Source organism: Oncorhynchus masou, chromosome 18 (genome assembly GCF_036934945.1).
Source record: "Oncorhynchus masou masou isolate Uvic2021 chromosome 18, UVic_Omas_1.1, whole genome shotgun sequence".
NCBI lineage: Eukaryota > Metazoa > Chordata > Actinopteri > Salmoniformes > Salmonidae > Oncorhynchus > Oncorhynchus masou.
The window spans coordinates 80,100,895-80,126,373 of record NC_088229.1 but is presented as its reverse complement, the minus strand read 5'-3'; the positions used below and the strand labels follow the sequence as shown (position 1 = coordinate 80,126,373).

Genomic DNA, 25,479 nt, shown 5'->3' with positions numbered 1-25,479 from the left:
GTTGGGATTCTCTGCTGTAGTCTAGATTTACTGTTGGGATTCTCTGCTGTAGTCTAGATTTACTGTTGGGATTCTCTACTTTAGACACATTCTCTGCTGTAACCTAGACTTACTGTTGGGATTCTCTGCTGTAGTCTAGACTTACTGTTGGGATTCTCTGCTGTAACCTAGATTTACTGTCGGGATTCCCTACTTTAGACACAGTCTCTGCTGTAGTCTAGACTTACTGTTGGGATTCTCTGCTGTAGTCTAGACTTACTGTTGGGATTCTCTGCTGTAGTCTAGACTTACTTTTGTGATTCTCTGCTGTAACCTAGACTTACTGTTGGGATTCTCTGCTGTAGTCTAGACTTACTGTTGGGATTCTCTGCTGTAGTCTAGATTTACTGTTGGGATTCTCCACTTTAGACACAGTCTCTGCTGTAGTCTAGACTTACTGTTGGGATTCTCCACTTTAGACACAGTCTCTGCTGTAGTCTAGACTTACTGTTGGGATTCTCTGCTGTAGTCTAGACTTACTGCTGGGATTCTCTGCTGTAGTCTAGACTTACTGTTGGGATTCTCTGCTGTAGTCTAGACTTACTTTTGTGATTCTCTGCTGTAACCTAGACTTACTGTTGGGATTCTCTGCTGTAGTCTAGACTTACTGTTGGGATTCTCTGCTGTAGTCTAGATTTACTGTTGGGATTCTCCACTTTAGACACAGTCTCTGCTGTAGTCTAGACTTACTGTTGGGATTCTCCACTTTAGACACAGTCTCTGCTGTAGTCTAGACTTACTGTTGGGATTCTCCACTTTAGACACAGTCTCTGCTGTAGTCTAGACTTACTGTTGGGATTCTCTGCTGTAGTCTAGACTTACTGTTGGGATTCTCTGCTGTAGTCTAGATTTACTGTTGGGATTCTCCACTTTAGACACAGTCTCTGCTGTAGTCTAGACTTACTGTTGGGATTCTCTGCTGTAGCCTTGACATACTGTTGGGATTCTCTACTTTAGACACAGTCTCTGCTGTAACCTACTCGTTCGGCTTCCCAGAGAAAGGTGTCTAATATATAAACATTGTGTATGCACAAAATATACCAGTGCCAGTTTTCACTCAAACTGAACTTGGTGTGAGATTGTGCTTATCATTAGCCTGTGTGCACACAGTTTATACACCTTTAGTAGAAAAGGTTCCTTAAAGAACCTTGATTGCGTCATATCCCCCTTTTATAGGGTCCTTTCGTCAGAAACCTAGAGGTTCTTCTTCACTGAACCAGAACCCTGCAACCTGCCATTTATGAATTATGGCTACTACTATTAAATAGTCTCTGAGCTAAGAATATAATTTAATAAACAATTAAATACATTGACAAAAGAATACCAGTATAGTTTTTTGAATTTATTGTCATTATATGCAAACATACACTGAACAAAAACATTAACGCAACATATTAAGTGTTGGTCTCATGTTTCACGAGCTGAAATAAAAAATACCAGAAATGTTCCATATGCACAAAAAACATATTTCTCTCAGATGTTGTGCACAAATGTGTTTACATCCCTGTTAGTGAGCATTTCTCCTTTGTCAAGATAATCCATCCACCTGACAGGTGTGGCATATCAAGAAGCTGATTAAACAGCATGATCATTACAAAGGTGCCCATTGTGCTGGGGACAATAAAAGGCCACTCTAAAATGTGCAGTTGTCACAACACACTGACACAGCTTCAAGTGTTTTGTCAAAATACTGGTGGATTCAACTAACAAAAGATTGGACGACCTGAAGACCAGTCTGCAGTTCCCCCAGGGTCAGCTCGATGAGTTGAAACAGGACAAGAGCAAGATGAAAGCAACCTGTAAGTCATTGAGGACATGAGTTATGTGTGTGAATCCATGATAACAATGACGGATAAGGCGGAAACAACATGGTTGTGGACAGAATTGTAGAATCTCCACATGAGACCTGGACGGAGTCTGAGGACAAAGTGAGGGAAATGATCTCTGAGAAATTGAAGATGGACCACAGGAAGATTCAGGTGGAGCACGTTCACAGGACTAGAAAACCCACCGCCTGCCCAGGTTACAGACCCAGTCTGATAGTGGTCAAGTTCCTGAGGTTCAAGGACAAGGTAGCTGTTCTGGAAAGAGCCAAGAACATGAGAGGGACGTATATCTTCCTCAACGAGGACTATCCTGAAGCTGTTTGCCAGAAGAGGAAAGAACTGATCACAGCCATGAAAGCTGCCAGAGCACATGGGGACATCCACTATGACAGGCTCATTGTCCTCCCTCCCTCCCAGAAGGTATGAGAGAGCCAAGCCTATGGGTTCGTAGCCTCAACCCCACGGGACACACACCAACTGATTAATGGACAGCTGAATTTATATATTTTTATCTTGCTTTGTTTGCTCTTTTCCATATTATATCTATCTCTGATAAGCTACACAATAAAGGGCTGAACATAGCCCATATTAATATACAGGGCATTCTGAAAGTATTCAGACCCCTTGACTTATTCCACATTTTGTTATGTTGCAGCCTTATTCTAAAATTGATTAAATAAAAATCCTGAAATGTTTGCAGAAATATCTTATTTACAAAAGTATTCAGACCCTTTGCTATGAGACTTGAAATTGAGCTCAGGTTCATCCTGTTTCCATTGATCATCTTTGAGATGTTTGTACAACTTGATTGGAGTTCACCTGTGGTAAATTCAATTGATTGGACATGATTTGGAAAGGCATATATAAGGTCCCACAGTTGACAATGCAAGTCAGCGCAAAAACCAAGCCATGAGGTCGAAGTAATTGTCTGTAGAGCTTTGAGACAGGATTGTGTCGAGGCACAGATCTGGAGAAGGGTACCAAAAAAAAGGTCAAAGAACACAGTGGCCTCCAACATTCTTAAATGGAAAAAGTTTGGAACCACCAAGACTCTTCCTAGAGCTGGCCGCCTGGGCAAACTGAGCAATCAGGGAAGAAGGGTCTTGGTCAGGGATGTGACCAAGAACCTGATGGTCACTTTGACAGAGCTCCAGAGTTCCTCTGTGGAGATGGGAGAACCTTCCAGAAGGACAACCATCTCTGCAACACTTCATCAATCAGGTCTTTATGGTAGAGTGGCCAGATGGAAGCCACTCCTCAGTAAAAGGCACATGACAGCCCGCTTGGAGTTTGCCAAAAGACAGGTGTGATGAAACCAGGGTTGAACAGGATTGAACTTTTTGGCGTGAATGCCAAGCGTCACGTCTGAAGGAAAACTGGCACAATCCTTATGGTGGTGGCAGCATCATGCTGTGGGGAGGTTTTACAGCGGCAGGGACTGGGAGACTAGTCAGGATCGAGGTGAAGATGAACGGAGTAAACTATGGAGAGATCCTTGATGAAACCCGGCTCCAGAGCGCTCAGGACCTCAGACTGGGGCAAAGGTTCACCTTCTACCAGGACAAAAACCCTAGCCACACAGCCAAGACAATGCAGGAGTGGCTACGAGACAAGTCTTTGAATGTCCCTGAGTGGCCCAGCCAGAGCCTGGACTTGAACCTGATCAAATCTCTGGAGAGACCTGAAAATAGCTGTGCAGCGACACTCACCATCCAACCTGACAGAGCTTGAGAGGGTCTGCAGATCCCCAAATAGAGGTGTGCCAAGCTTGTAGCATCATACCCAAGAAGAGTTGATGCTGTAATCGCTGCCAAAGGTGCTTCAACAAAGTACTGAGTAAAGGGTCTGAATACTTAGGTAAATGTGTTTTATTTTGCTTCACCATTATGCAGTATTGTGATGTCATTATGAGGTATTGTGATGTCATTATGGGGTACTGTGATGCCATAATGGGGTACTGTGATGCCATAATGGGGTACTGTGTGAAGATTGATGAGGCAAAAAACAACAATGTAATCCATTTTAGAATAAGGCTGCAACGTAGCAAAATGTGAAAAAAGTCAAGGGGTCTGAATACTTTCAGAATGTACCGACAGGGTACAGAACCGGTAGACTGTACATTAGACAGACAGGACACAGCCATCTAGCTGGCATCAGCTGCTCACGGTTGGCTAGGTTACGGGAGCGGTATAGGTAAGCTGTATACTCTGCTGTGCCAGTATAGGTAAGCTGTATACTCTGCTGTGCCAGTATAGGTAAGCTGTATACTCTGCTGTGACCGGTATAGGTAAGCTGTATACTCTGCTGTGCCAGTATAGGTAAGCTGTATACTCTGCTGTGCCAGTATAGGTAAGCTGTATACTCTGCTGTGACCGGTATAGGTAAGCTGTATACTCTGCTGTGCCAGTATAGGTAAGCTGTATACTCTGCTGTGCCAGTATAGGTAAGCTGTATACTCTGCTGTGACCGGTATAGGTAAGCTGTATACTCTGCTGTGCCAGTATAGGTAAGCTGTACACTCTGCTGTGCCAGTATAGGTAAGCTGTACACTCTGCTGTGCCAGGATAGGTAAGCTGTATACTCTGCTGTGCCAGTATAGGTAAGCTATACACTCTGCTGTGCCAGGATAGGTAAGCTATACACTCTGCTGTGCCAGGATAGGTAAGCTGTATACTCTGCTGTGCCAGTATAGGTAAGCTATACACTCTGCTGTGCCAGTATAGGTAAGCTGTATACTCTGCTGTGCCAGGATAGGTAAGCTGTATACTCTGCTGTGCCAGTATAGGTAAGCTATACACTCTGCTGTGCCAGTATAGGTAAGCTATACACTCTGCTGTGCCAGGATAGGTAAGCTGTATACTCTGCTGTGCCAGGATAGGTAAGCTGTATACTCTGCTGTGCCAGTATAGGTAAGCTGTACACTCTGCTGTGCCAGTATAGGTAAGCTGTATACTCTGCTGTGCCAGTATAGGTAAGCTGTATACTCTGCTGTGCCAGTATAGGTAAGCTATACACTCTGCTGTGCCAGTATAGGTAAAATCAGAGCAAGACAAGCAAGGTAACTGGTATTTTTGTATAAATGACTAACCAGGAGATGGATATAATCTTTGTTAACTTGTTCTAGGTGGTTGGGATCATCTCAGTAAACTATGGGGGTTGGGATCATCTCAGTAAACTATGGGGGTTGGGATCATCTCAGTAAACTATGGGGGTTGGGATCATCTCAGTAAACTATGGGGGTTGGGATCATCTCAGTAAACTATGGGGGTTGGGATCATCTCAGTAAACTATGGGGGTTGGGATGATCATCTCAGTAAACTATGGGGGTTAGTTGGAGGCATTCTGTCAGGTAGAAGACATTTTTGTGGCGTCCAATTGTTCCACAGAGAGAAGAGATGACAGAACTCCTGATGAATAACGGAACTTTCCCAATGTGAGCTGTGTAACCACTTACAGTGGGGCAAAAACGTATTTAGTCAGCCACCAATTGTGCAAGTTCTCCCACTTAAAAAGATGAGCGAGGCCTGTAATTTTCATCATAGGTACACTTCAACTATGACAGACAAAATGAGAAAAAAAATCCAGAAAATCACATTGTAGGATTTTTAATTAATTTATTTGCAAATTATGGTGGAAAATAAGTATTTGGTCACCTACAAACAAGCAAGATTTCTGGCTCTCACAGACCTGTAACTTCTTCTTTAAGAGGCTCCTCTGTCCACTCGTTACCTGTATTAATGGCACCTGTTTGAACTTGTTATCAGTATAAAAGACACCTGTCCACAACCTCAAACAGTCACACTCCAAACTCCACTATGGCCAAGACCAAAGAGCTGTCAAAGGACACCAGAAACAAAATTGTAGACCTGCACCAGGCTGGGAAGACTGAATCTGCAATAGGTAAGCAGCTTGGTTTGAAGAAATCAACTGTGGGAGCAATTATTAGGAAATGGAAGACATACAAGACCACTGATAATCTCCCTCGATCTGGGGCTCCACGCAAGATCTCACCCCGTGGGGTCAAAATGACCACAAGAGCGGTGAGCAAAAATCCCAGAACCACACGGGGGGACCTAGTGAATGACCTACAGAGAGCTGGGACCAAAGTAACAAAGCCAACCATCAGTAACACACTACACCGCCAGGGACTCAAATCCTGCAGTGCCAGACGTGTCCCCCTGCTTAAGCCAGTACATGTCCAGCTCGTCTGAAGTTTGCTAGAGAGCATTTGGATAATCCAGAAGAAGATTGGGAGAATGGCATATGGTCAGATGAAACCAAAATAGAACCAGCCAAAGAACACCATACCTACTGTGAAGCATGGGTGTGTAAACATCATGCTTTGGGGCTGTTTTTCTGCAACGGGACAAGGACGACTGATCCGTGTAAAGGAAAGAATGAATGCCATGTATCGTGAGATTTTGAGTGAAAACCTTCCATCAGCAAGGGCATTGAAGATGAAGCGTGGCTGGGTCTTTCAGCATGACAATGATCCCAAACACACCGCCCGGGCAATGAAGGAGTGGCTTCGTAAGAAGCATTTCAAGGTCCTGGAGTGGCCTAGCCAGTCTCCAGATCTCAACCCCATAGAAAATCTTTGGAGGGAGTTGAAAGTCCGTGTTGCCCAGCAACAGCCCCAAAACATCACTGCTCTAGAGGATATCTGCATGGAGGAGTGGGCCAAAATACCAGCAACAGTGTGTGAAAACCTTGTGAAGACTTACAGAAAACTTTGACCTCTGTCATTGCCAACAAAGGGTACATAAAGTATTGAGATACATTTTTGTTATTGACCAAATACTTATTTTTCACCATAATTTGCAAATAAATTCATTAAAGATGATTTTCTGGATTTTTTTCCCGCATTTTGTCTGTCATAGTTGAAGTGTACCTATGATGAAAATTACAGGCCTCTCTCATCTTTTTAAGTGGGAGAACTTGCACAATTGGTGGCTGACTAAATATTTTTTGGCCCCACTGTAGATGATTTTCTAATGGCGGATTTCTCCTTTAAAAACATGATAATCACTACAGACTGATCTGATCAGTCAGAAAGAAGAGAACGGACCAGAGAAAACAAGAACATGGCAGCATTATCATTGCAATTAAAAAACAATATCAGTGTTGAGTGAAGAATATGCTCTGCTCATTATAATACTGGTAAAACAATCAGGGAGAATATGTTCTGCTCATTATAATAATGGTAAAACAATCAGGGAGAATATGTTCTGCTCATTATAATACTGGTAAAACAATCAGGGAGAATATGTTCTGCTCATTATAATACTGGTAAAACAATCAGGGAGAATATGTTCTGCTCATTATAATACTGGTAAAACAATCAGGGAGAATATGTTCTGCTCATTATAATACTGGTAAAACAATCAGGGAGAATATGTTCTGCTCATTGTAACACTAGTTAACAATCAAAGTGATTCTCATTGAGTTGTGAGTATTAGAGCAACACAAACCCAGATACTAAAACAGCATTCAGCACCAATAGAACCCCTCCTGTCAGTGTCCAGGGGCTAAAATAGAGAAGATCTGGTGAACTGGGAGATCAATGATTTTACTTAGCCAACAGCAAGAGACAGTAGGGTTTTGGTGGAATCAGTCCAGACAGTAGGATTCTGGTGTAATCAGTCCAGACAGTAGGGTTCTGGTGGAGTCAGTCCAGACAGTAGGGTTCTGGTGGAGTCAGTCCAGACAGTAGGGTTCTGGTGGAATCAGTCCAGACAGTAGGGTTCTGGTGGAATCAGTCCAGACAGTAGGGTTCTGGTGGAGTCAGTCCAGACAGTAGGGTTCTGGTGGAATCAGTCCAGACAGTAGGGTTTTGGTGGAGTCAGTCCAGACAGTAGGGTTCTGGTGGAGTCAGTCCAGACAGTAGGGTTCTGGTGGAGTCAGTCCAGACAGTAGGGTTCTGGTGGAATCAGTCCAGACAGTAGGGTTCTGGTGGAGTCAGTCCAGACAGTAGGGTTCTGGTGGAATCAGTCCAGACAGTAGGGTTCTGGTGGAATCAGTCCAGACAGTAGAGTTCAGATACTGTGGTATGTCTGGGTCAGTTCAGCCCTGGTGTTCTGGTACTGTGGTATCTCTGGGTCAGTTCAGCCCTGGTGTTCAGATACTGTGGTATCTCTGGGTCAGTTCAGCCCTGGTGTTCAGATACTGTGGTATCTCTGCATCAGTTCAGCCATGGTGTTCTGGTACTGGGGAGGGTACCAGTCCAGATTAGCCGTGAGAGGAGAAGATGGGTCTACTGATGTTACTGTTGGTCGTCATGGCGTTCAGCTCCCACCTACATGGAACAGAGACCCAGATAGGAGAGAGACCCAGACAGGAGACCCAGACAGGAGACCCAGACAGGAGAGAGACCCAGACAGGAGAGAGACCCAGACAGAAGACCCAGATAGGAGACAGAGACAGGAGACCCAGACAGGATACAGAGACAGGAGACCCAGACAGGAGAAAGAGACAGGAGACCCAGAAAAGAGACCCAGACAAGAGTGACCAACCCAGACAAGAGAGAGAGAGAGAGAGAGAGACCCAGACAGGAGACACACAGAGAGAGACAGAGACCCAGACAGGAGACAAGAGACCCAGACAGGAGACACACAGAAAGAGACAGAGACCCAGACAGGAGACCCAGACATGAGACAAGAGACCCAGACAGGAGACCCACAGAAAGAGACAGAGACCCAGACAGGAGACAAGAGACCCAGACAGGAGACAAGAGACCCAGACAGGAGACAAGAGACCCAGACAGGAGACAAGAGACCCAGACAGGAGACAGAGACAAGAGACCCAGACAGGAGACCCAGACAGGAGACCCAGACAGGAGACCCAGACAGGAGACCGAGACCCAGACAGGAGACACAGAAAGAGAGAGAAAGAGTCAATGCGTAACAATTGGCTAAATCAACATCCTTTGTCATTCATTGAGGACTTCTGGTTGTTTGTTCTCTCAGTGATTCTGTAGGCCAGGCTCAGGGAAGCCTCACTGAGGCTTTGAGTAGGCAGTAACATGACAATCAGGGAGCAGCACAACTAGTGGTGAGGGTTACAGAGGGAGACTAGAGAGGCTGAGGGTTAGGGAGAGAGACTGATGAGACTATAGAGGCTGTGGGCTAGGGAGAGAGACTGATGAGACTAGAGAGGCTGAGGGCTAGGGAGAGAGACTGATGAGACAAGAGAGGCTGTGGGCTAGGGAGAGAGACTGATGAGACTAGAGATGCTGAGGGTTAGGGAGAGAGACTGATGAGACTAGAGATGCTGAGGGTTAGGGAGAGAGACTGATGAGACTAGAGAGGCTGAGGGCTAGGGAGAGAGACTGATGAGACTAGAGAGACTGATGAGACTAGAGATGCTGAGGGTTAGGGAGAGAGACTGATGAGACATGAGAGGCTGTGGGCTAGGGAGAGAGACTGATGAGACTAGAGAGGCTGAGGGTTAGGGAGAGAGACTGATGAGACTAGAGATGCTGAGGGTTAGGGAGAGAGACTGATGAGACTAGAGAGGCTGAGGGCTAGGGAGAGAGACTGAGGGCTAGGGAGAGAGACTGATGAGACTAGAGAGGCTGAGGGCTAGGGAGAGAGACTGAGGGCTAGGGAGAGAGACTGATGAGACTAGAGAGGCTGAGGGCTAGGGAGAGAGACTGAGGGCTAGGGAGAGAGACTGATGAGACTAGAGAGACTGAGGGCTAGGGAGAGAGGCTGAGGGCTAGGGAGAGAGACTGATGAGACTAGAGAGGCTGTGGGTTACAGAGGGAGACTAGAGGGACTGAGATGAGAGCTGGCCTGATGACAGGTCACTGGTTGTTTTCACTGGCTCGCCTTTCAAACTCACTCCCTCCCTTTCTCTCTCTCTTGTAACACAGGAGGAGAGGAAAGAAGGAGAGAAGAGAAGAGGCGAGAAGAGGAGAGGAAAGAAGGAGAGAAGAGAAGAGGCACGTAGAGTAGAGGAAAGGAGGAGAGAAGAGAAGAGAAGGAGAGGAAGAGAGTGTGGTAGTCCTAGTTGGTCCAGACTAGTTAATAATAGCTAACTTGGGTCAGGGTCAGGGGTTAAGGGTGAGGGGTTACCTGAGGTTGTGTGGTAGACCACCCTGGCCCAGACTAGTTAATAACAGCTAGTTTGCGTTAGGGTCAAGGGTTAAGTGTTAGGGGAAGGTGTTACCTGATGTCGTGTGGTAGTCCCTGCTGGTCCAGACTGTAGTTAATAACAGCAAGCTTGCATAACGTCTTCAGATTAGGACCTGAGACAGGAAAGGATATTAACACCTTTAACATTGCCATCAGGCAGAGCAAATCACACAGAGAGACAGAGAGACAGACACAGAGAGACACAGATACAGAGAGACACAAAGAGACAGAGAGAAAGTCAGAGTCAACAAAAAGTCTGTATCAAACACTGGTCAGAGAGGCAGAGATATACCACATCAGACTGACTCAGTAGAAGGTCAGAGAGGCAGAGCTATACCAGTGTGATCCAGTGTGTTTACTATAACCAGTAGAGGTCTGGATGACCGAGTGTGTTTACTATAACCAGTAGAGGTCTGGATGATGATCCAGTGTGTTTACTATAACCAGTAGAGGTCTGGATGATGATCCAGTGTGTTTACTATAACCAGAAGAGGTCTGGATGATGATCCAGTGTGTTTACTATAACCAGTGGAGGTCTGGATGATGATCCAGTGTGTTTACTATAACCAGTAGAGGTCTGGATGACCCAGTGTGTTTACTATAACCAGTAGAGGTCTGGATGATCCAGTGTGTTTACTATAACCAGTAGAGGTCTGGATGATGATCCAGTGTTTTAACTATAACCAGTAGAGGTCTGGATGATGATCCAGTGTGTTTACTATAACCAGTAGAGGTCTGGATGATGATCCAGTGTATTTACTATAACCAGTAGAGGTCTGGATGATGATCCAGTGTATTTACTATAACCAGTAGAGGTCTGGATGATCCAGTGTGTTAACAATAACTAGTAGAGCTCTGGATGATCCAGTGTGTTTACTATAACCAGTAGAGGTCTGGATGATGATCCAGTGTGTTTACTATAAGCAGAAGAGGTCTGGATGATGATCCAGTGTGTCTACTATAACCAGTAGAGGTCTGGATGATCCAGTGTGTTTACTATAACCAGTAGAGGTATGGATGATGATCCAGTGTGTTAACTATAACCAGTAGAGGTCTGGATGATGATCCAGTGTGTTAACTATAACCAGTAGAGGTCTGGATGATGATCCAGTGTATTTACTATAACCAGTAGAGGTCTGGATGATCCAGTGTGTTAACTATAACCAGTAGAGGTCTGGATGATGATCCAGTATGTTAACTATAACCAGTAGAGGTCTGGATGATCCAGTGTGTTTACTATAACCAGTAGAGGTCTGGATGATGATCCAGTGTATTTACTATAACCAGAAGAGGTCTGGATGATGATCCAGTGTGTCTAGTATAGCCAGTAGAGGTCTGGATGATGATCCAGTGTGTTAAATATAACCAGTAGAGGTCTGGATGATCCAGTGTGTTTACTATAACCAGTAGAGGTCTGGATGATGATCCAGTGTTTTAACTATAACCAGTAGAGGTCTGGATGATGATCCAGTGTGTTTACTATAACCAGTAGAGGTCTGGATGATGATCCAGTGTGTTTACTATAACCAGTAGAGGTCTGGATGATGATCCAGTGTGTTTACTATAACCAGAAGAGGTCTGGATGATGATCCAGTGTGTTTACTATAACCAGTAGAGGTCTGGATGATGATCCAGTGTGTTTACTATAACCAGTAGAGGTCTGGATGACCCAGTGTGTTTACTATAACCAGTAGAGGTCTGGATGATCCAGTGTGTTTACTATAACCAGTAGAGGTCTGGATGATGATCCAGTGTTTTAACTATAACCAGTAGAGGTCTGGATGATGATCCAGTGTATTTACTATAACCAGTAGAGGTCTGGATGATCCAGTGTGTTAACTATAACTAGTAGAGCTCTGGATGATCCAGTGTGTTTACTATAACCAGTAGAGGTCTGGATGATGATCCAGTGTGTTTACTATAAGCAGAAGAGGTCTGGATGATGATCCAGTGTGTCTACTATAACCAGTAGAGTTCTGGATGATCCAGTGTGTTTACTATAACCAGTAGATGTCTGGATGATGATCCAGTGTGTTAACTATAACCAGTAGAGGTCTGGATGATGATCCAGTGTGTTAACTATAACCAGTAGAGGTCTGGATGATGATCCAGTGTATTTACTATAACCAGTAGAGGTCTGGATGATGATCCAGTGTGTTTACTATAAGCAGAAGAGGTCTGGATGATGATCCAGTGTGTCTACTATAACCAGTAGAGGTCTAGATGATGATCCAGTGTGTCTACTATAACCAGTAGAGCTCTGGATGATCCAGTGTGTTTACTATAACCAGTAGAGGTCTGGATGATGATCCAGTGTGTTTACTATAACCAGTAGAGGTCTGGAGGATCAAATGTGTTTACTATAACCAGTAGAGGTCAGGATGATCCAATGTGTTAACTATAACTAGTAGAGGTCTGGATGATCCAGTGTGTTTACTATAACCAGTATAGGTCTGGATGATGATCCAGTGTATTTACTATAACCAGTAGAGGTCTGGATGATGATCCAGTGTATTTACTATAACCAGTAGAGGTCTGGATGATGATCCAGTGTATTTACTATAGCCAGTAGAGGTCTGGATGATGATCCAGTGTGTCTACTATAACCAGTAGAGGTCTGGATGATGATCCAGTGTGTTTACTATAACCAGTAGAGGTCTGGATGATCAAATGTGTTTACTATAACCAGTAGAGGTCTGGATGATCCAATGTGTTAACTATAACTAGTAGAGGTCTGGATGATCCAGTGTGTTTACTATAACCAGTATAGGTCTGGATGATGATCCAGTGTATTTACTATAACCAGTAGAGGTCTGGATGATGATCCAGTATATTTACTATAACCAGTAGAGGTCTGGATGATCCAGTGTGTTAACTATAACCAGTAGAGGTCTGGATGATCCAGTGTGTTTACTATAACCAGTAGAGGTCTGGATGATGATCCAGTGTTTTAACTATAACCAGTAGAGGTCTGGATGATGATCCAGTGTGTTTACTATAACAAGTAGAGGTCTGGATGATGATCCAGTGTGTTTACTATAACCAGTAGAGGTCTGGATGATGATCCAGTGTATTTACTATAACCAGTAGAGGTCTGGATGATGATCCAGTGTATTTACTATAACCAGTAGAGGTCTGGATGATCCAGTGTGTTAACAATAACTAGTAGAGCTCTGGATGATCCAGTGTGTTTACTATAACCAGTAGAGGTCTGGATGATGATCCAGTGTGTTTACTATAAGCAGAAGAGGTCTGGATGATGATCCAGTGTGTCTACTATAACCAGTAGAGGTCTGGATGATCCAGTGTGTTTACTATAACCAGTAGAGGTATGGATGATGATCCAGTGTGTTAACTATAACCAGTAGAGGTCTGGATGATGATCCAGTGTGTTTACTATAACCAGTAGAGGTATGGATGATGATCCAGTGTGTCTAGTATAGCCAGTAGAGGTCTGGATGATGATCCAGTGTGTTAACTATAACCAGTAGAGGTCTGGATGATGATCCAGTGTATTTACTATAACCAGTAGAGGTCTGGATGATGATCCAGTGTGTTTACTATAAGCAGAAGAGGTCTGGATGATGATCCAGTGTGTCTACTATAACCAGTAGAGGTCTAGATGATGATCCAGTGTGTCTACTATAACCAGTAGAGCTCTGGATGATCCAGTGTGTTTACTATAACCAGTAGAGGTCTGGATGATGATCCAGTGTGTTTACTATAACCAGTAGAGGTCTGGAGGATCAAATGTGTTTACTATAACCAGTAGAGGTCAGGATGATCCAATGTGTTAACTATAACTAGTAGAGGTCTGGATGATCCAGTGTGTTTACTATAACCAGTATAGGTCTGGATGATGATCCAGTGTATTTACTATAACCAGTAGAGGTCTGGATGATGATCCAGTGTATTTACTATAACCAGTAGAGGTCTGGATGATGATCCAGTGTATTTACTATAGCCAGTAGAGGTCTGGATGATGATCCAGTGTGTCTACTATAACCAGTAGAGGTCTGGATGATGATCCAGTGTGTTTACTATAACCAGTAGAGGTCTGGATGATCAAATGTGTTTACTATAACCAGTAGAGGTCTGGATGATCCAATGTGTTAACTATAACTAGTAGAGGTCTGGATGATCCAGTGTGTTTACTATAACCAGTATAGGTCTGGATGATGATCCAGTGTATTTACTATAACCAGTAGAGGTCTGGATGATGATCCAGTATATTTACTATAACCAGTAGAGGTCTGGATGATCCAGTGTGTTAACTATAACCAGTAGAGGTCTGGATGATCCAGTGTGTTTACTATAACCAGTAGAGGTCTGGATGATGATCCAGTGTTTTAACTATAACCAGTAGAGGTCTGGATGATGATCCAGTGTGTTTACTATAACAAGTAGAGGTCTGGATGATGATCCAGTGTGTTTACTATAACCAGTAGAGGTCTGGATGATGATCCAGTGTATTTACTATAACCAGTAGAGGTCTGGATGATGATCCAGTGTATTTACTATAACCAGTAGAGGTCTGGATGATCCAGTGTGTTAACAATAACTAGTAGAGCTCTGGATGATCCAGTGTGTTTACTATAACCAGTAGAGGTCTGGATGATGATCCAGTGTGTTTACTATAAGCAGAAGAGGTCTGGATGATGATCCAGTGTGTCTACTATAACCAGTAGAGGTCTGGATGATCCAGTGTGTTTACTATAACCAGTAGAGGTATGGATGATGATCCAGTGTGTTAACTATAACCAGTAGAGGTCTGGATGATGATCCAGTGTGTTTACTATAACCAGTAGAGGTATGGATGATGATCCAGTGTATTTACTATAACCAGAAGAGGTCTGGATGATGATCCAGTGTGTCTAGTATAGCCAGTAGAGGTCTGGATGATGATCCAGTGTGTTAACTATAACCAGTAGAGGTCTGGATGATCCAGTGTGTTTACTATAACCAGTAGAGGTCTGGATGATGATCCAGTGTTTTAACTATAACCAGTAGAGGTCTGGATGATGATCCAGTGTGTTTACTATAACCAGTAGAGGTCTGGAGGATCAAATGTGTTTACTATAACCAGTAGAGGTCAGGATGATCCAATGTGTTAACTATAACTAGTAGAGGTCTGGATGATCCAGTGTGTTTACTATAACCAGTATAGGTCTGGATGATGATCCAGTGTATTTACTATAACCAGTAGAGGTCTGGAAGATGATCCAGTGTATTTACTATAACCAGTAGAGGTCTGGATGATGATCCAGTGTATTTACTATAGCCAGTAGAGGTCTGGATGATGATCCAGTGTGTCTACTATAACCAGTAGAGGTCTGGATGATGATCCAGTGTGTTTACTATAACCAGTAGAGGTCTGGATGATCAAATGTGTTTACTATAACCAGTAGAGGTCTGGATGATCCAATGTGTTAACTATAACTAGTAGAGGTCTGGATGATCCAGTGTGTTTACTATAACCAGTATAGGTCTGGATGATGATCCAGTGTATTTACTATAACCAGTAGAGGTCTGGATGATGATCCAGTATATTTACTATAACCAGTAGAGGTCTGGATGATCCAGTGTGTTAACTATAACCAGTAGAGGTCTGGATGATCCAGTGTGTTTACTATAACCAGTAGAGGTCTGGATGATGATCCAGTGTTTTAACTATAACCAGTAGAGGTCTGGATGATGATCCAGTGTGTTTACTATAACAAGTAGAGGTCTGGATGATGATCCAGTGTGTTTACTATAACCAGTAGAGGTCTGGATGATGATCCAGTGTATTTACTATAACCAGTAGAGGTCTGGATGATGATCCAGTGTATTTACTATAACCAGTAGAGGTCTGGATGATCCAGTGTGTTAACAATAACTAGTAGAGCTCTGGATGATCCAGTGTGTTTACTATAACCAGTAGAGGTCTGGATGATGATCCAATGTGTTAACTATAACCAGTAGAGGTCTGGATGATGATCCAGTGTGTTTACTATAACCAGTAGAGGTATGGATGATGATCCAGTGTATTTACTATAACCAGAAGAGGTCTGGATGATGATCCAGTGTGTCTAGTATAGCCAGTAGAGGTCTGGATGATGATCCAGTGTGTTAACTATAACCAGTAGAGGTCTGGATGATCCAGTGTGTTTACTATAACCAGTAGAGGTCTGGATGATGATCCAGTGTTTTAACTATAACCAGTAGAGGTCTGGATGATGATCCAGTGTGTTTACTATAACCAGTAGAGGTCTGGATGATGATCCAGGGTGTTTACCATAACCAGTAGAGGTCTGGATGATGATCCAGTGTATTTACTATAACCAATAGAGGTCTGGATGATGATCCAGTGTATTTACTATAACCAGTAGAGGTCTGGATGATCCAGTGTGTTAACTATAACTAGTAGAGCTCTGGATGATCCAGTGTGTTTACTATAACCAGTAGAGGTCTGGATGATGATCCAGTGTGTTTACTATAAGCAGAAGAGGTCTGGATGATGATCCAGTGTGTCTACTATAACCAGTAGAGTTCTGGATGATCCAGTGTGTTTACTATAACCAGTAGATGTCTGGATGATGATCCAGTGTGTTAACTATAACCAGTAGAGGTCTGGATGATGATCCAGTGTGTTAACTATAACCAGTAGAGGTCTGGATGATGATCCAGTGTATTTACTATAACCAGTAGAGGTCTGGATGATCCGGTGTGTTAACAATAACTAGTAGAGCTCTGAATGACCCAGTGTGTTTACTATAAGCAGAAGAGGTCTGGATGATGATCCAGTGTGTCTACTATAACCAGTAGAGGTCTGGATGATCCAGTGTGTTTACTATAACCAGTAGAGGTCAGGATGATGATCCAGTGTGTTAACTATAACCAGTAGAGGTCTGGATGATGATCCAGTGTGTTAACTATAACCAGTAGAGGTCTGGATGATGATCCAGTGTATTTACTATAACCAGTAGAGGTCTGGATGATGATCCAGTGTATTTACTATAACCAGTAGAGGTCTGGATGATGATCCAGTGTATTTACTATAACCAGTAGAGGTCTGGATGATCCAGTGTGTTAACTATAACCAGTAGAGGTCTGGATGATGATCCAGTATGTTAACTATAACCAGTAGAGGTCTGGATGATGATCCAGTGTATTTACTATAACCAGAAGAGGTCTGGATGATGATCCAGTGTGTCTAGTATAACCAGTAGAGGTCTGGATGATGATCCAGTGTGTTAACTATATCCAGTAGAGGTCTGGATGATCCAGTGTGTTTACTATAACCAGTAGAGGTCTGGATGATGATCCAGTGTGTTAACTATAACTAGTAGAGCTCTGGATGATCCAGTGTGTTTACTATAACGAGTAGAGGTCTGGATGATGATCCAGTGTGTTTACTATAAGCAGAAGAGGTCTGGATGATGATCCAGTGTGTCTACTATAACCAGTAGAGGTCTAGATGATAATCCAGTGTGTTTACTATAACCAGTAGAGGTCTGGATGATCCAGTGTGTTTACTATAAGCAGAAGAGGTCTGGATGATGATCCAGTGTGTCTACTATAACCAGTAGAGGTCTGGATGATGATCCAGTGTGTTTACTATAACCAGTAGAGGTCTGGATGATCAAATGTGTTTACTATAACCAGTAGAGGTCTGGATGATCCAATGTGTTAACTATAACTAGTAGAGGTCTGGATGATCCAGTGTGTTTACTATAACCAGTATAGGTCTGGATGATGATCCAGTGTATTTACTATAACCAGTAGAGGTCTGGATGATGATCCAGTGTATTTACTATAACCAGTAGAGGTCTGGATGATCCAGTGTGTTAACTATAACCAGTAGAGGTCTGGATGATCCAGTGTGTTTACTATAACCAGTAGAGGTCTGGATGATGATCCAGTGTTTTAACTATAACCAGTAGAGGTCTGGATGATGATCCAGTGTGTTTACTATAACAAGTAGAGGTCTGGATGATGATCCAGTGTGTTTACTATAACCAGTAGAGGTCTGGATGATGATCCAGTGTATTTACTATAACCAGTAGAGGTCTGGATGATGATCCAGTGTATTTACTATAACCAGTAGAGGTCTGGATGATGATCCAGTGTGTCTACTATAACCAGTAGAGGTCTGGATGATGATCCAGTGTGTTTACTATAACCAGTAGAGGTCTGGATGATCAAATGTGCTTACTATAACCAGTAGAGGTCTGGATGATCCAATGTGTTAACTATAACTAGTAGAGGTCTGGATGATCCAGTGTGTTTACTATAACCAGTATAGGTCTGGATGATGATCCAGTGTATTTACTATAACCAGTAGAGGTCTGGATGATGATCCAGTATATTTACTATAACCAGTAGAGGTCTGGATGATCCAGTGTGTTAACTATAACCAGTAGAGGTCTGGATGATCCAGTGTGTTTACTATAACCAGTAGAGGTCTGGATGATGATCCAGTGTTTTAACTATAACCAGTAGAGGTCTGGATGATGATCCAGTGTGTTTACTATAACAAGTAGAGGTCTGGATGATGATCCAGTGTGTTTACTATAACCAGTAGAGGTCTGGATGATGATCCAGTGTATTTACTATAACCAGTAGAGGTCTGGATGATGATCCAGTGTATTTACTATAACCAGTAGAGGTCTGGATGATTCAGTGTGTTAACAATAACTAGTAGAGCTCTGGATGATCCAGTGTGTTTACTATAACCAGTAGAGGTCTGGATGATGATCCAGTGTGTTTACTATAAGCAGAAGAGGTCTGGATGATGATCCAGTGTGTCTACTATAACCAGTAGAGGTCTGGATGATCCAGTGTGTTTACTATAACCAGTAGAGGTCTGGATGATGATCCAGTGTGTTAACTATAACCAGTAGAGGTCTGGATGATGATCCAGTGTATTTACTATAACCAGTAGAGGTCTGGATGATGATCCAGTGTATTTACTATAACCAGTAGAGGTCTGGATGATGATCCAGTGTATTTACTATAACCAGTAGAGGTCTGGATGATCCAGTGTGTTAACTATAACCAGTAGAGGTCTGGATGATGATCCAGTATGTTAACTATAACCAGTAGAGGTCTGGATGATCCAGTGTGTTTACTATAACCAGTAGAGGTCTGGATGATGATCCAGTGTATTTACTATAACCAGAAGAGGTCTGGATGATGATCCAGTGTGTCTAGTATAACCAGTAGAGGTCTGGATGATGATCCAGTGTGTTAACTATAACCAGTAGAGGTCTGGATGATCCAGTGTGTTTACTATAACCAGTAGAGGTCTGGATGAAGATCCAGTGTTTTAACTATAACCAGTAGAGGTCTGGATGATGATCCAGTGTGTTAACTATAACTAGTAGAGCTCTGGATGATCCAGTGTGTTTACTATAACCAGTAGAGGTCTGGATGATGATCCAGTGTGTTTACTATAAGCAGAAGAGGTCTGGATGATGATCCAGTGTGTCTACTATAACCAGTAGAGTTCTGGATGATCCAGTGTGTTTACTATAACCAGTAGATGTCTGGATGATGATCCAGTGTGTTAACTATAACCAGTAGAGGTCTGGATGATGATCCAGTGTGTTAACTATAACCAGTAGAGGTCTGGATGATGATCCAGTGTATTTACTATAACCAGTAGAGGTCTGGATGATCCAGTGTGTTAACAATAACTAGTAGAGCTCTGGATGACCCAGTGTGTTTACTATAAGCAGAAGAGGTCTGGATGATGATCCAGTGTGTCTACTATAACCAGTAGAGGTCTGGATGATCCAGTGTGTTAACTATAACCAGTAGAGGTCTGGATGATGATCCAGTATGTTAACTATAACCAGTAGAGGTCTGGATGATGATCCAGTGTATTTACTATAACCAGAAGAGGTCTGGATGATGATCCAGTGTGTCTAGTATAACCAGTAGAGGTCTGGATGATGATCCAGTGTGTTAACTATAACCAGTAGAGGTCTGGATGATCCAGTGTGTTTACTATAACCAGTAGAGGTCTGGATGATGATCCAGTGTGTTAACTATAACTAGTAGAGCTCTGGATGATCCAGTGTGTTTACTATAACGAGTAGAGGTCTGGATGATGATCCAGTGTGTTTACTATAAGCAGAAGAGGTCTGGATGATGATCCAGTGTGTCTACTATAACCAGTAGAGGTCTGGATGATGATCCAGTGTGTTTACTATAACCAGTAGAGGTCTGGATGATCAAATGTGTTTACTATAACCAGTAGAGGTCTGGATGATCCAATGTGTTAACTATAACTAGTAGAGGTCTGGATGATCCAGTGTGTTTACTATAACCAGTATAGGTCTGGATGATGATCCAGTGTGTTTACTATAACCAGTAGAGGTCTGGATGATCAAATGTGTTTACTATAACCAGTAGAGGTCTGGATGATCCAATGTGTTAACTATAACTAGTAGAGGTCTGGATGATCCAGTGTGTTTACTATAACCAGTATAGGTCTGGATGATGATCCAGTGTATTTACTATAACCAGTAGAGGTCTGGATGATGATCCAGTGTATTTACTATAACCAGTAGAGGTCTGGATGATCCAGTGTGTTAACTATAACCAGTAGAGGTCTGGATGATCCAGTGTGTTTACTATAACCAGTAGAGGTCTGGATGATGATCCAGTGTTTTAACTATAACCAGTAGAGGTCTGGATGATGATCCAGTGTGTTTACTATAACAAGTAGAGGTCTGGATGATGATCCAGTGTGTTTACTATAACCAGTAGAGGTCTGGATGATGATCCAGTGTATTTACTATAACCAGTAGAGGTCTGGATGATGATCCAGTGTGTCTACTATAACCAGTAGAGGTCTGGATGATGATCCAGTGCGTTTACTATAACCAGTAGAGGTCTGGATGATCAAATGTGTTTACTATAACCAGTAGAGGTCTGGATGATCCAATGTGTTAACTATAACTAGTAGAGGTCTGGATGATCCAGTGTGTTTACTATAACCAGTATAGGTCTGGATGATGATCCAGTGTATTTACTATAACCAGTAGAGGTCTGGATGATGATCCAGTATATTTACTATAACCAGTAGAGGTCTGGATGATCCAGTGTGTTAACTATAACCAGTAGAGGTCTGGATGATCCAGTGTGTTTACTATAACCAGTAGAGGTCTGGATGATGATCCAGTGTTTTAACTATAACCAGTAGAGGTCTGGATGATGATCCAGTGTGTTTACTATAACAAGTAGAGGTCTGGATGATGATCCAGTGTGTTTACTATAACCAGTAGAGGTCTGGATGATGATCCAGTGTATTTACTATAACCAGTAGAGGTCTGGATGATGATCCAGTGTATTTACTATAACCAGTAGAGGTCTGGATGATCCAGTGTGTTAACAATAACTAGTAGAGCTCTGGATGATCCAGTGTGTTTACTATAACCAGTAGAGGTCTGGATGATGATCCAGTGTGTTTACTATAAGCAGAAGAGGTCTGGATGATCCAGTGTGTTTACTATAACCAGTAGAGGTCTGGATGATGATCCAGTGTGTTAACTATAACCAGTAGAGGTCTGGATGATGATCCAGTGTGTTAACTATAACCAGTAGAGGTCTGGATGATGATCCAGTGTATTTACTATAACCAGTAGAGGTCTGGATGATGATCCAGTGTATTTACTATAACCAGTAGAGGTCTGGATGATGATCCAGTGTATTTACTATAACCAGTAGAGGTCTGGATGATCCAGTGTGTTAACTATAACCAGTAGAGGTCTGGATGATGATCCAGTATGTTAACTATAACCAGTAGAGGTCTGGATGATCCAGTGTGTTTACTATAACCAGTAGAGGTCTGGATGATGATCCAGTGTATTTACTGTAACCAGAAGAGGTCTGGATGATGATCCAGTGTGTCTAGTATAACCAGTAGAGGTCTGGATGATGATCCAGTGTGTTAACTATAACCAGTAGAGGTCTGGATGATCCAGTGTGTTTACTATAACCAGTAGAGGTCTGGATGAAGATCCAGTGTTTTAACTATAACCAGTAGAGGTCTGGATGATGATCCAGTGTGTTTACTATAACCAGTAGAGGTCTGGATAATGATCCAGTGTGTTTACTATAACCAGTAGAGGTCTGGATGATGATCCAGTGCATTTACTATAACCAGTAGAGGTCTGGATGATGATCCAGTGTATTTAATATAACCAGTAGAGGTCTGGATGATCCAGTGTGTTAACTATAACTCGTAGAGCTCTGGATGATCCAGTGTGTTTACTATAACCAGTAGAGGTCTGGATGATGATCCAGTGTGTTTACTATAAGCAGAAGAGGTCTGGATGATGATCCAGTGTGTCTACTATAACCAGTAGAGGTCTGGATGATCCAGTGTGTTTACTATAACCAGTAGAGGTCTGGATGATGATCCAGTGTGTTAACTATAACCAGTAGAGGTCTGAATGATCCAGTGTGTTTACTATAACCAGTAGAGGTCTGGATGATGATCCAGTGTGTTTACTATAAGCAGAAGAGGTCTGGATGATGATCCAGTGTGTCTACTATAACCAGTAGAGGTCTGGATGATCCAGTGTGTTTACTATAACCAGTAGAGGTCTGGATGATGATCCAGTGTGTTAACTATAACCAGTAGAGGTCTGGATGATGATCCAGTGTATTTACTATAACCAGTAGAGGTCTGGATGATGATCCAGTGTATTTACTATAACCAGTAGAGGTCTGGATGATGATCCAGTGTGTTAACTATAACCAGTAGAGGTCTGGATGATGATCCAGTGTGTTTACTATAACCAGTAGAGGTCTGGATGATGATCCAGTGTATTTACTATAACCAGTAGAGGTCTGGATGATGATCCAGTGTGTTAACTATAACCAGTAGAGGTCTGGATGATGATCCAGTGTGTTTACTATAACCAGTAGAGGTCTGGATGATGATCCAGTGTATTTACTATAACCAGTAGAGGTCTGGATGATGATCCAGTGTATTTACTATAACCAGTAGAGGTCTGGATGATGATCCAGTGTGTTAACTATAACCAGTAGAGGTCTGGATGATGATCCAGTGTGTTTACTATAACCAGTAGAGGTCTGGATGATGATCCAGTGTGTTTACTATAACTATGATCCAGTGTGTCTACTATAACCAGTAGAGGTCTGGATGATCCAGTGTGTTTACTATAACCAGTAGAGGTCTGGATGATGATCCAGTGTGTTAACTATAACCGGTAGAGGTCTGGATGATGATCCAGTGTGTTAACTATAACCAGTAGAGGTCTGGATGATGATCCAGTGTATTTACTATAACCAGTAGAGGTCTGGATTACGATCCAGTGTATTTACTATAACCAGTAGAGGTCTGGATGATGATCCAGTGTATTTACTATAACCAGTAGAGGTCTGGATGACCCAGTGTGTTTACTATAACCAGTAGAGGTCTGGATGATGACCCAGTGTGTTTACTATAACCAGTAGAGGTCTGGATGATCCAGTGTATTTACTATAACCAGTAGAGGTCTGGATGATCCAGTGTGTTAACTATAACTAGTAGAGCTCTGGATGATCCAGTGTGTTTACTATAACCAGTAGAGGTCTGGATGATGATCCAGTGTGTTTACTATAAGCAGAAGAGGTCTGGATGATGATCCAGTGTGTCTACTATAACCAGTAGAGGTCTGGATGATCCAGTGTGTTTACTATAACCAGTAGAGGTCTGGATGATGATCCAGTGTGTTAACTATAACCAGTAGAGGTCTGAATGATCCAGTGTGTTTACTATAACCAGTAGAGGTCTGGATGATGATCCAGTGTACTTACTATAACCAGTAGAGGTCTGGATGATGATCCAGTGTATTTACTATAACCAGTAGAGGTCTGGATGATCCAGTGTGTTAACAATAACTAGTAGAGCTCTGGATGATCCAGTGTGTTTACTATAACCAGTAGAGGTCTGGATGATGATCCAGTGTGTTTACTATAAGCAGAAGAGGTCTGGATGATGATCCAGTGTGTCTACTATAACCAGTAGAGGTCTGGATGATCCAGTGTGTTTACTATAACCAGTAGAGGTCTGGATGATGATCCAGTGTGTTAACTATAACCAGTAGAGGTCTGGATGATGATCCAGTGTATTTACTATAACCAGTAGAGGTCTGGATGATGATCCAGTGTATTTACTATAACCAGTAGAGGTCTGGATGATGATCCAGTGTATTTACTATAACCAGTAGAGGTCTGGATGATCCAGTGTGTTAACTATAACCAGTAGAGGTCTGGATGATGATCCAGTGTGTTTACTATAACCAGTAGAGGTCTGGATGATGATCCAGTGTATTTACTATAACCAGTAGAGGTCTGGATGATGATCCAGTGTATTTACTATAACCAGTAGAGGTCTGGATGATGATCCAGTGTGTTTACTATAACCAGTAGAGGTCTGGATGATCCAGTGTGTTTACTATAACCAGTAGAGGTCTGGATGATGATCCAGTGTGTTTACTATAAGCAGAAGAGGTCTGGATGATGATCCAGTGTGTCTACTATAACCAGTAGAGGTCTGGATGATCCAGTGTGTTTACTATAACCAGTAGAGGTCTGGATGATGATCCAGTGTGTTAACTATAACCAGTAGAGGTCTGGATGATGATCCAGTGTGTTAACTATAACCAGTAGAGGTCTGGATGATGATCCAGTGTATTTACTATAACCAGTAGAGGTCTGGATGATGATCCAGTGTATTTACTATAACCAGTAGAGGTCTGGATGACCCAGTGTGTTTACTATAACCAGTAGAGGTCTGGATGATGACCCAGTGTGTTTACTATAACCAGTAGAGGTCTGGATGATCCAGTGTATTTACTATAACCAGTAGAGGTCTGGATGACGATCCAGTGTATTTACTATAACCAGTAGAGGTCTGGATGATGATCCAGTGTATTTACTATAACCAGTAGAGGTCTGGATGATGATCCAGTGTATTTACTATAACCAGTAGAGGTCTGGATGATCCAGTGTGTTAACAATAACTAGTAGAGCTCTGGATGATCCAGTGTGTTTACTATAACCAGTAGAGGTCTGGATGATGATCCAGTGTGTTTACTATAAGCAGAAGAGGTCTGGATGATGATCCAGTGTGTCTACTATAACCAGTAGAGGTCTGGATGATGTGTTTACTATAACCAGTGTGTTTACTATAACCAGTAGAGGTCTGGATGATGATCCAGTGTGTTAACTATAACCAGTAGAGGTCTGGATGATGATCCAGTGTCTGTTACTATAACCAGTAGAGGTCTGGATGATGATCCAGTGTATTTACTATAACCAGTAGAGGTCTGGATGATGATCCAGTGTATTTACTATAACCAGTAGAGGTCTGGATGATGATCCAGTGTATTTACTATAACCAGTAGAGGTCTGGATGATGATCCAGTGTATTTACTATAACCAGTAGAGGTCTGGATGATGATCCAGTGTATTTA

At 42.6% G+C, this 25,479-nt stretch overlaps 1 protein-coding gene across 4 annotated transcripts in view; it reads right to left on the bottom strand.

Moving 5' to 3' along the window:
• Window positions 1-1,360: 1,360 nt before the first annotated feature.
• Window positions 1,361-25,479, bottom strand: part of LOC135505300 (kelch domain-containing protein 3-like) — a 115,211-nt gene continuing 91,092 nt past the window's right edge. For all 4 annotated transcript variants that reach the window (XM_064924556.1, XM_064924554.1, XM_064924555.1 and 1 more), the window contains 2 exons: window positions 10,035-10,113; window positions 1,361-8,160 (listed from right to left, as the gene is read on the bottom strand). In XM_064924556.1, the coding sequence (XP_064780628.1) occupies window positions 8,094-8,160; window positions 10,035-10,113 (146 nt within the window). In that variant the 3' untranslated portion in view covers window positions 1,361-8,093. The remainder of the gene's footprint in view (window positions 8,161-10,034; window positions 10,114-25,479) is intronic.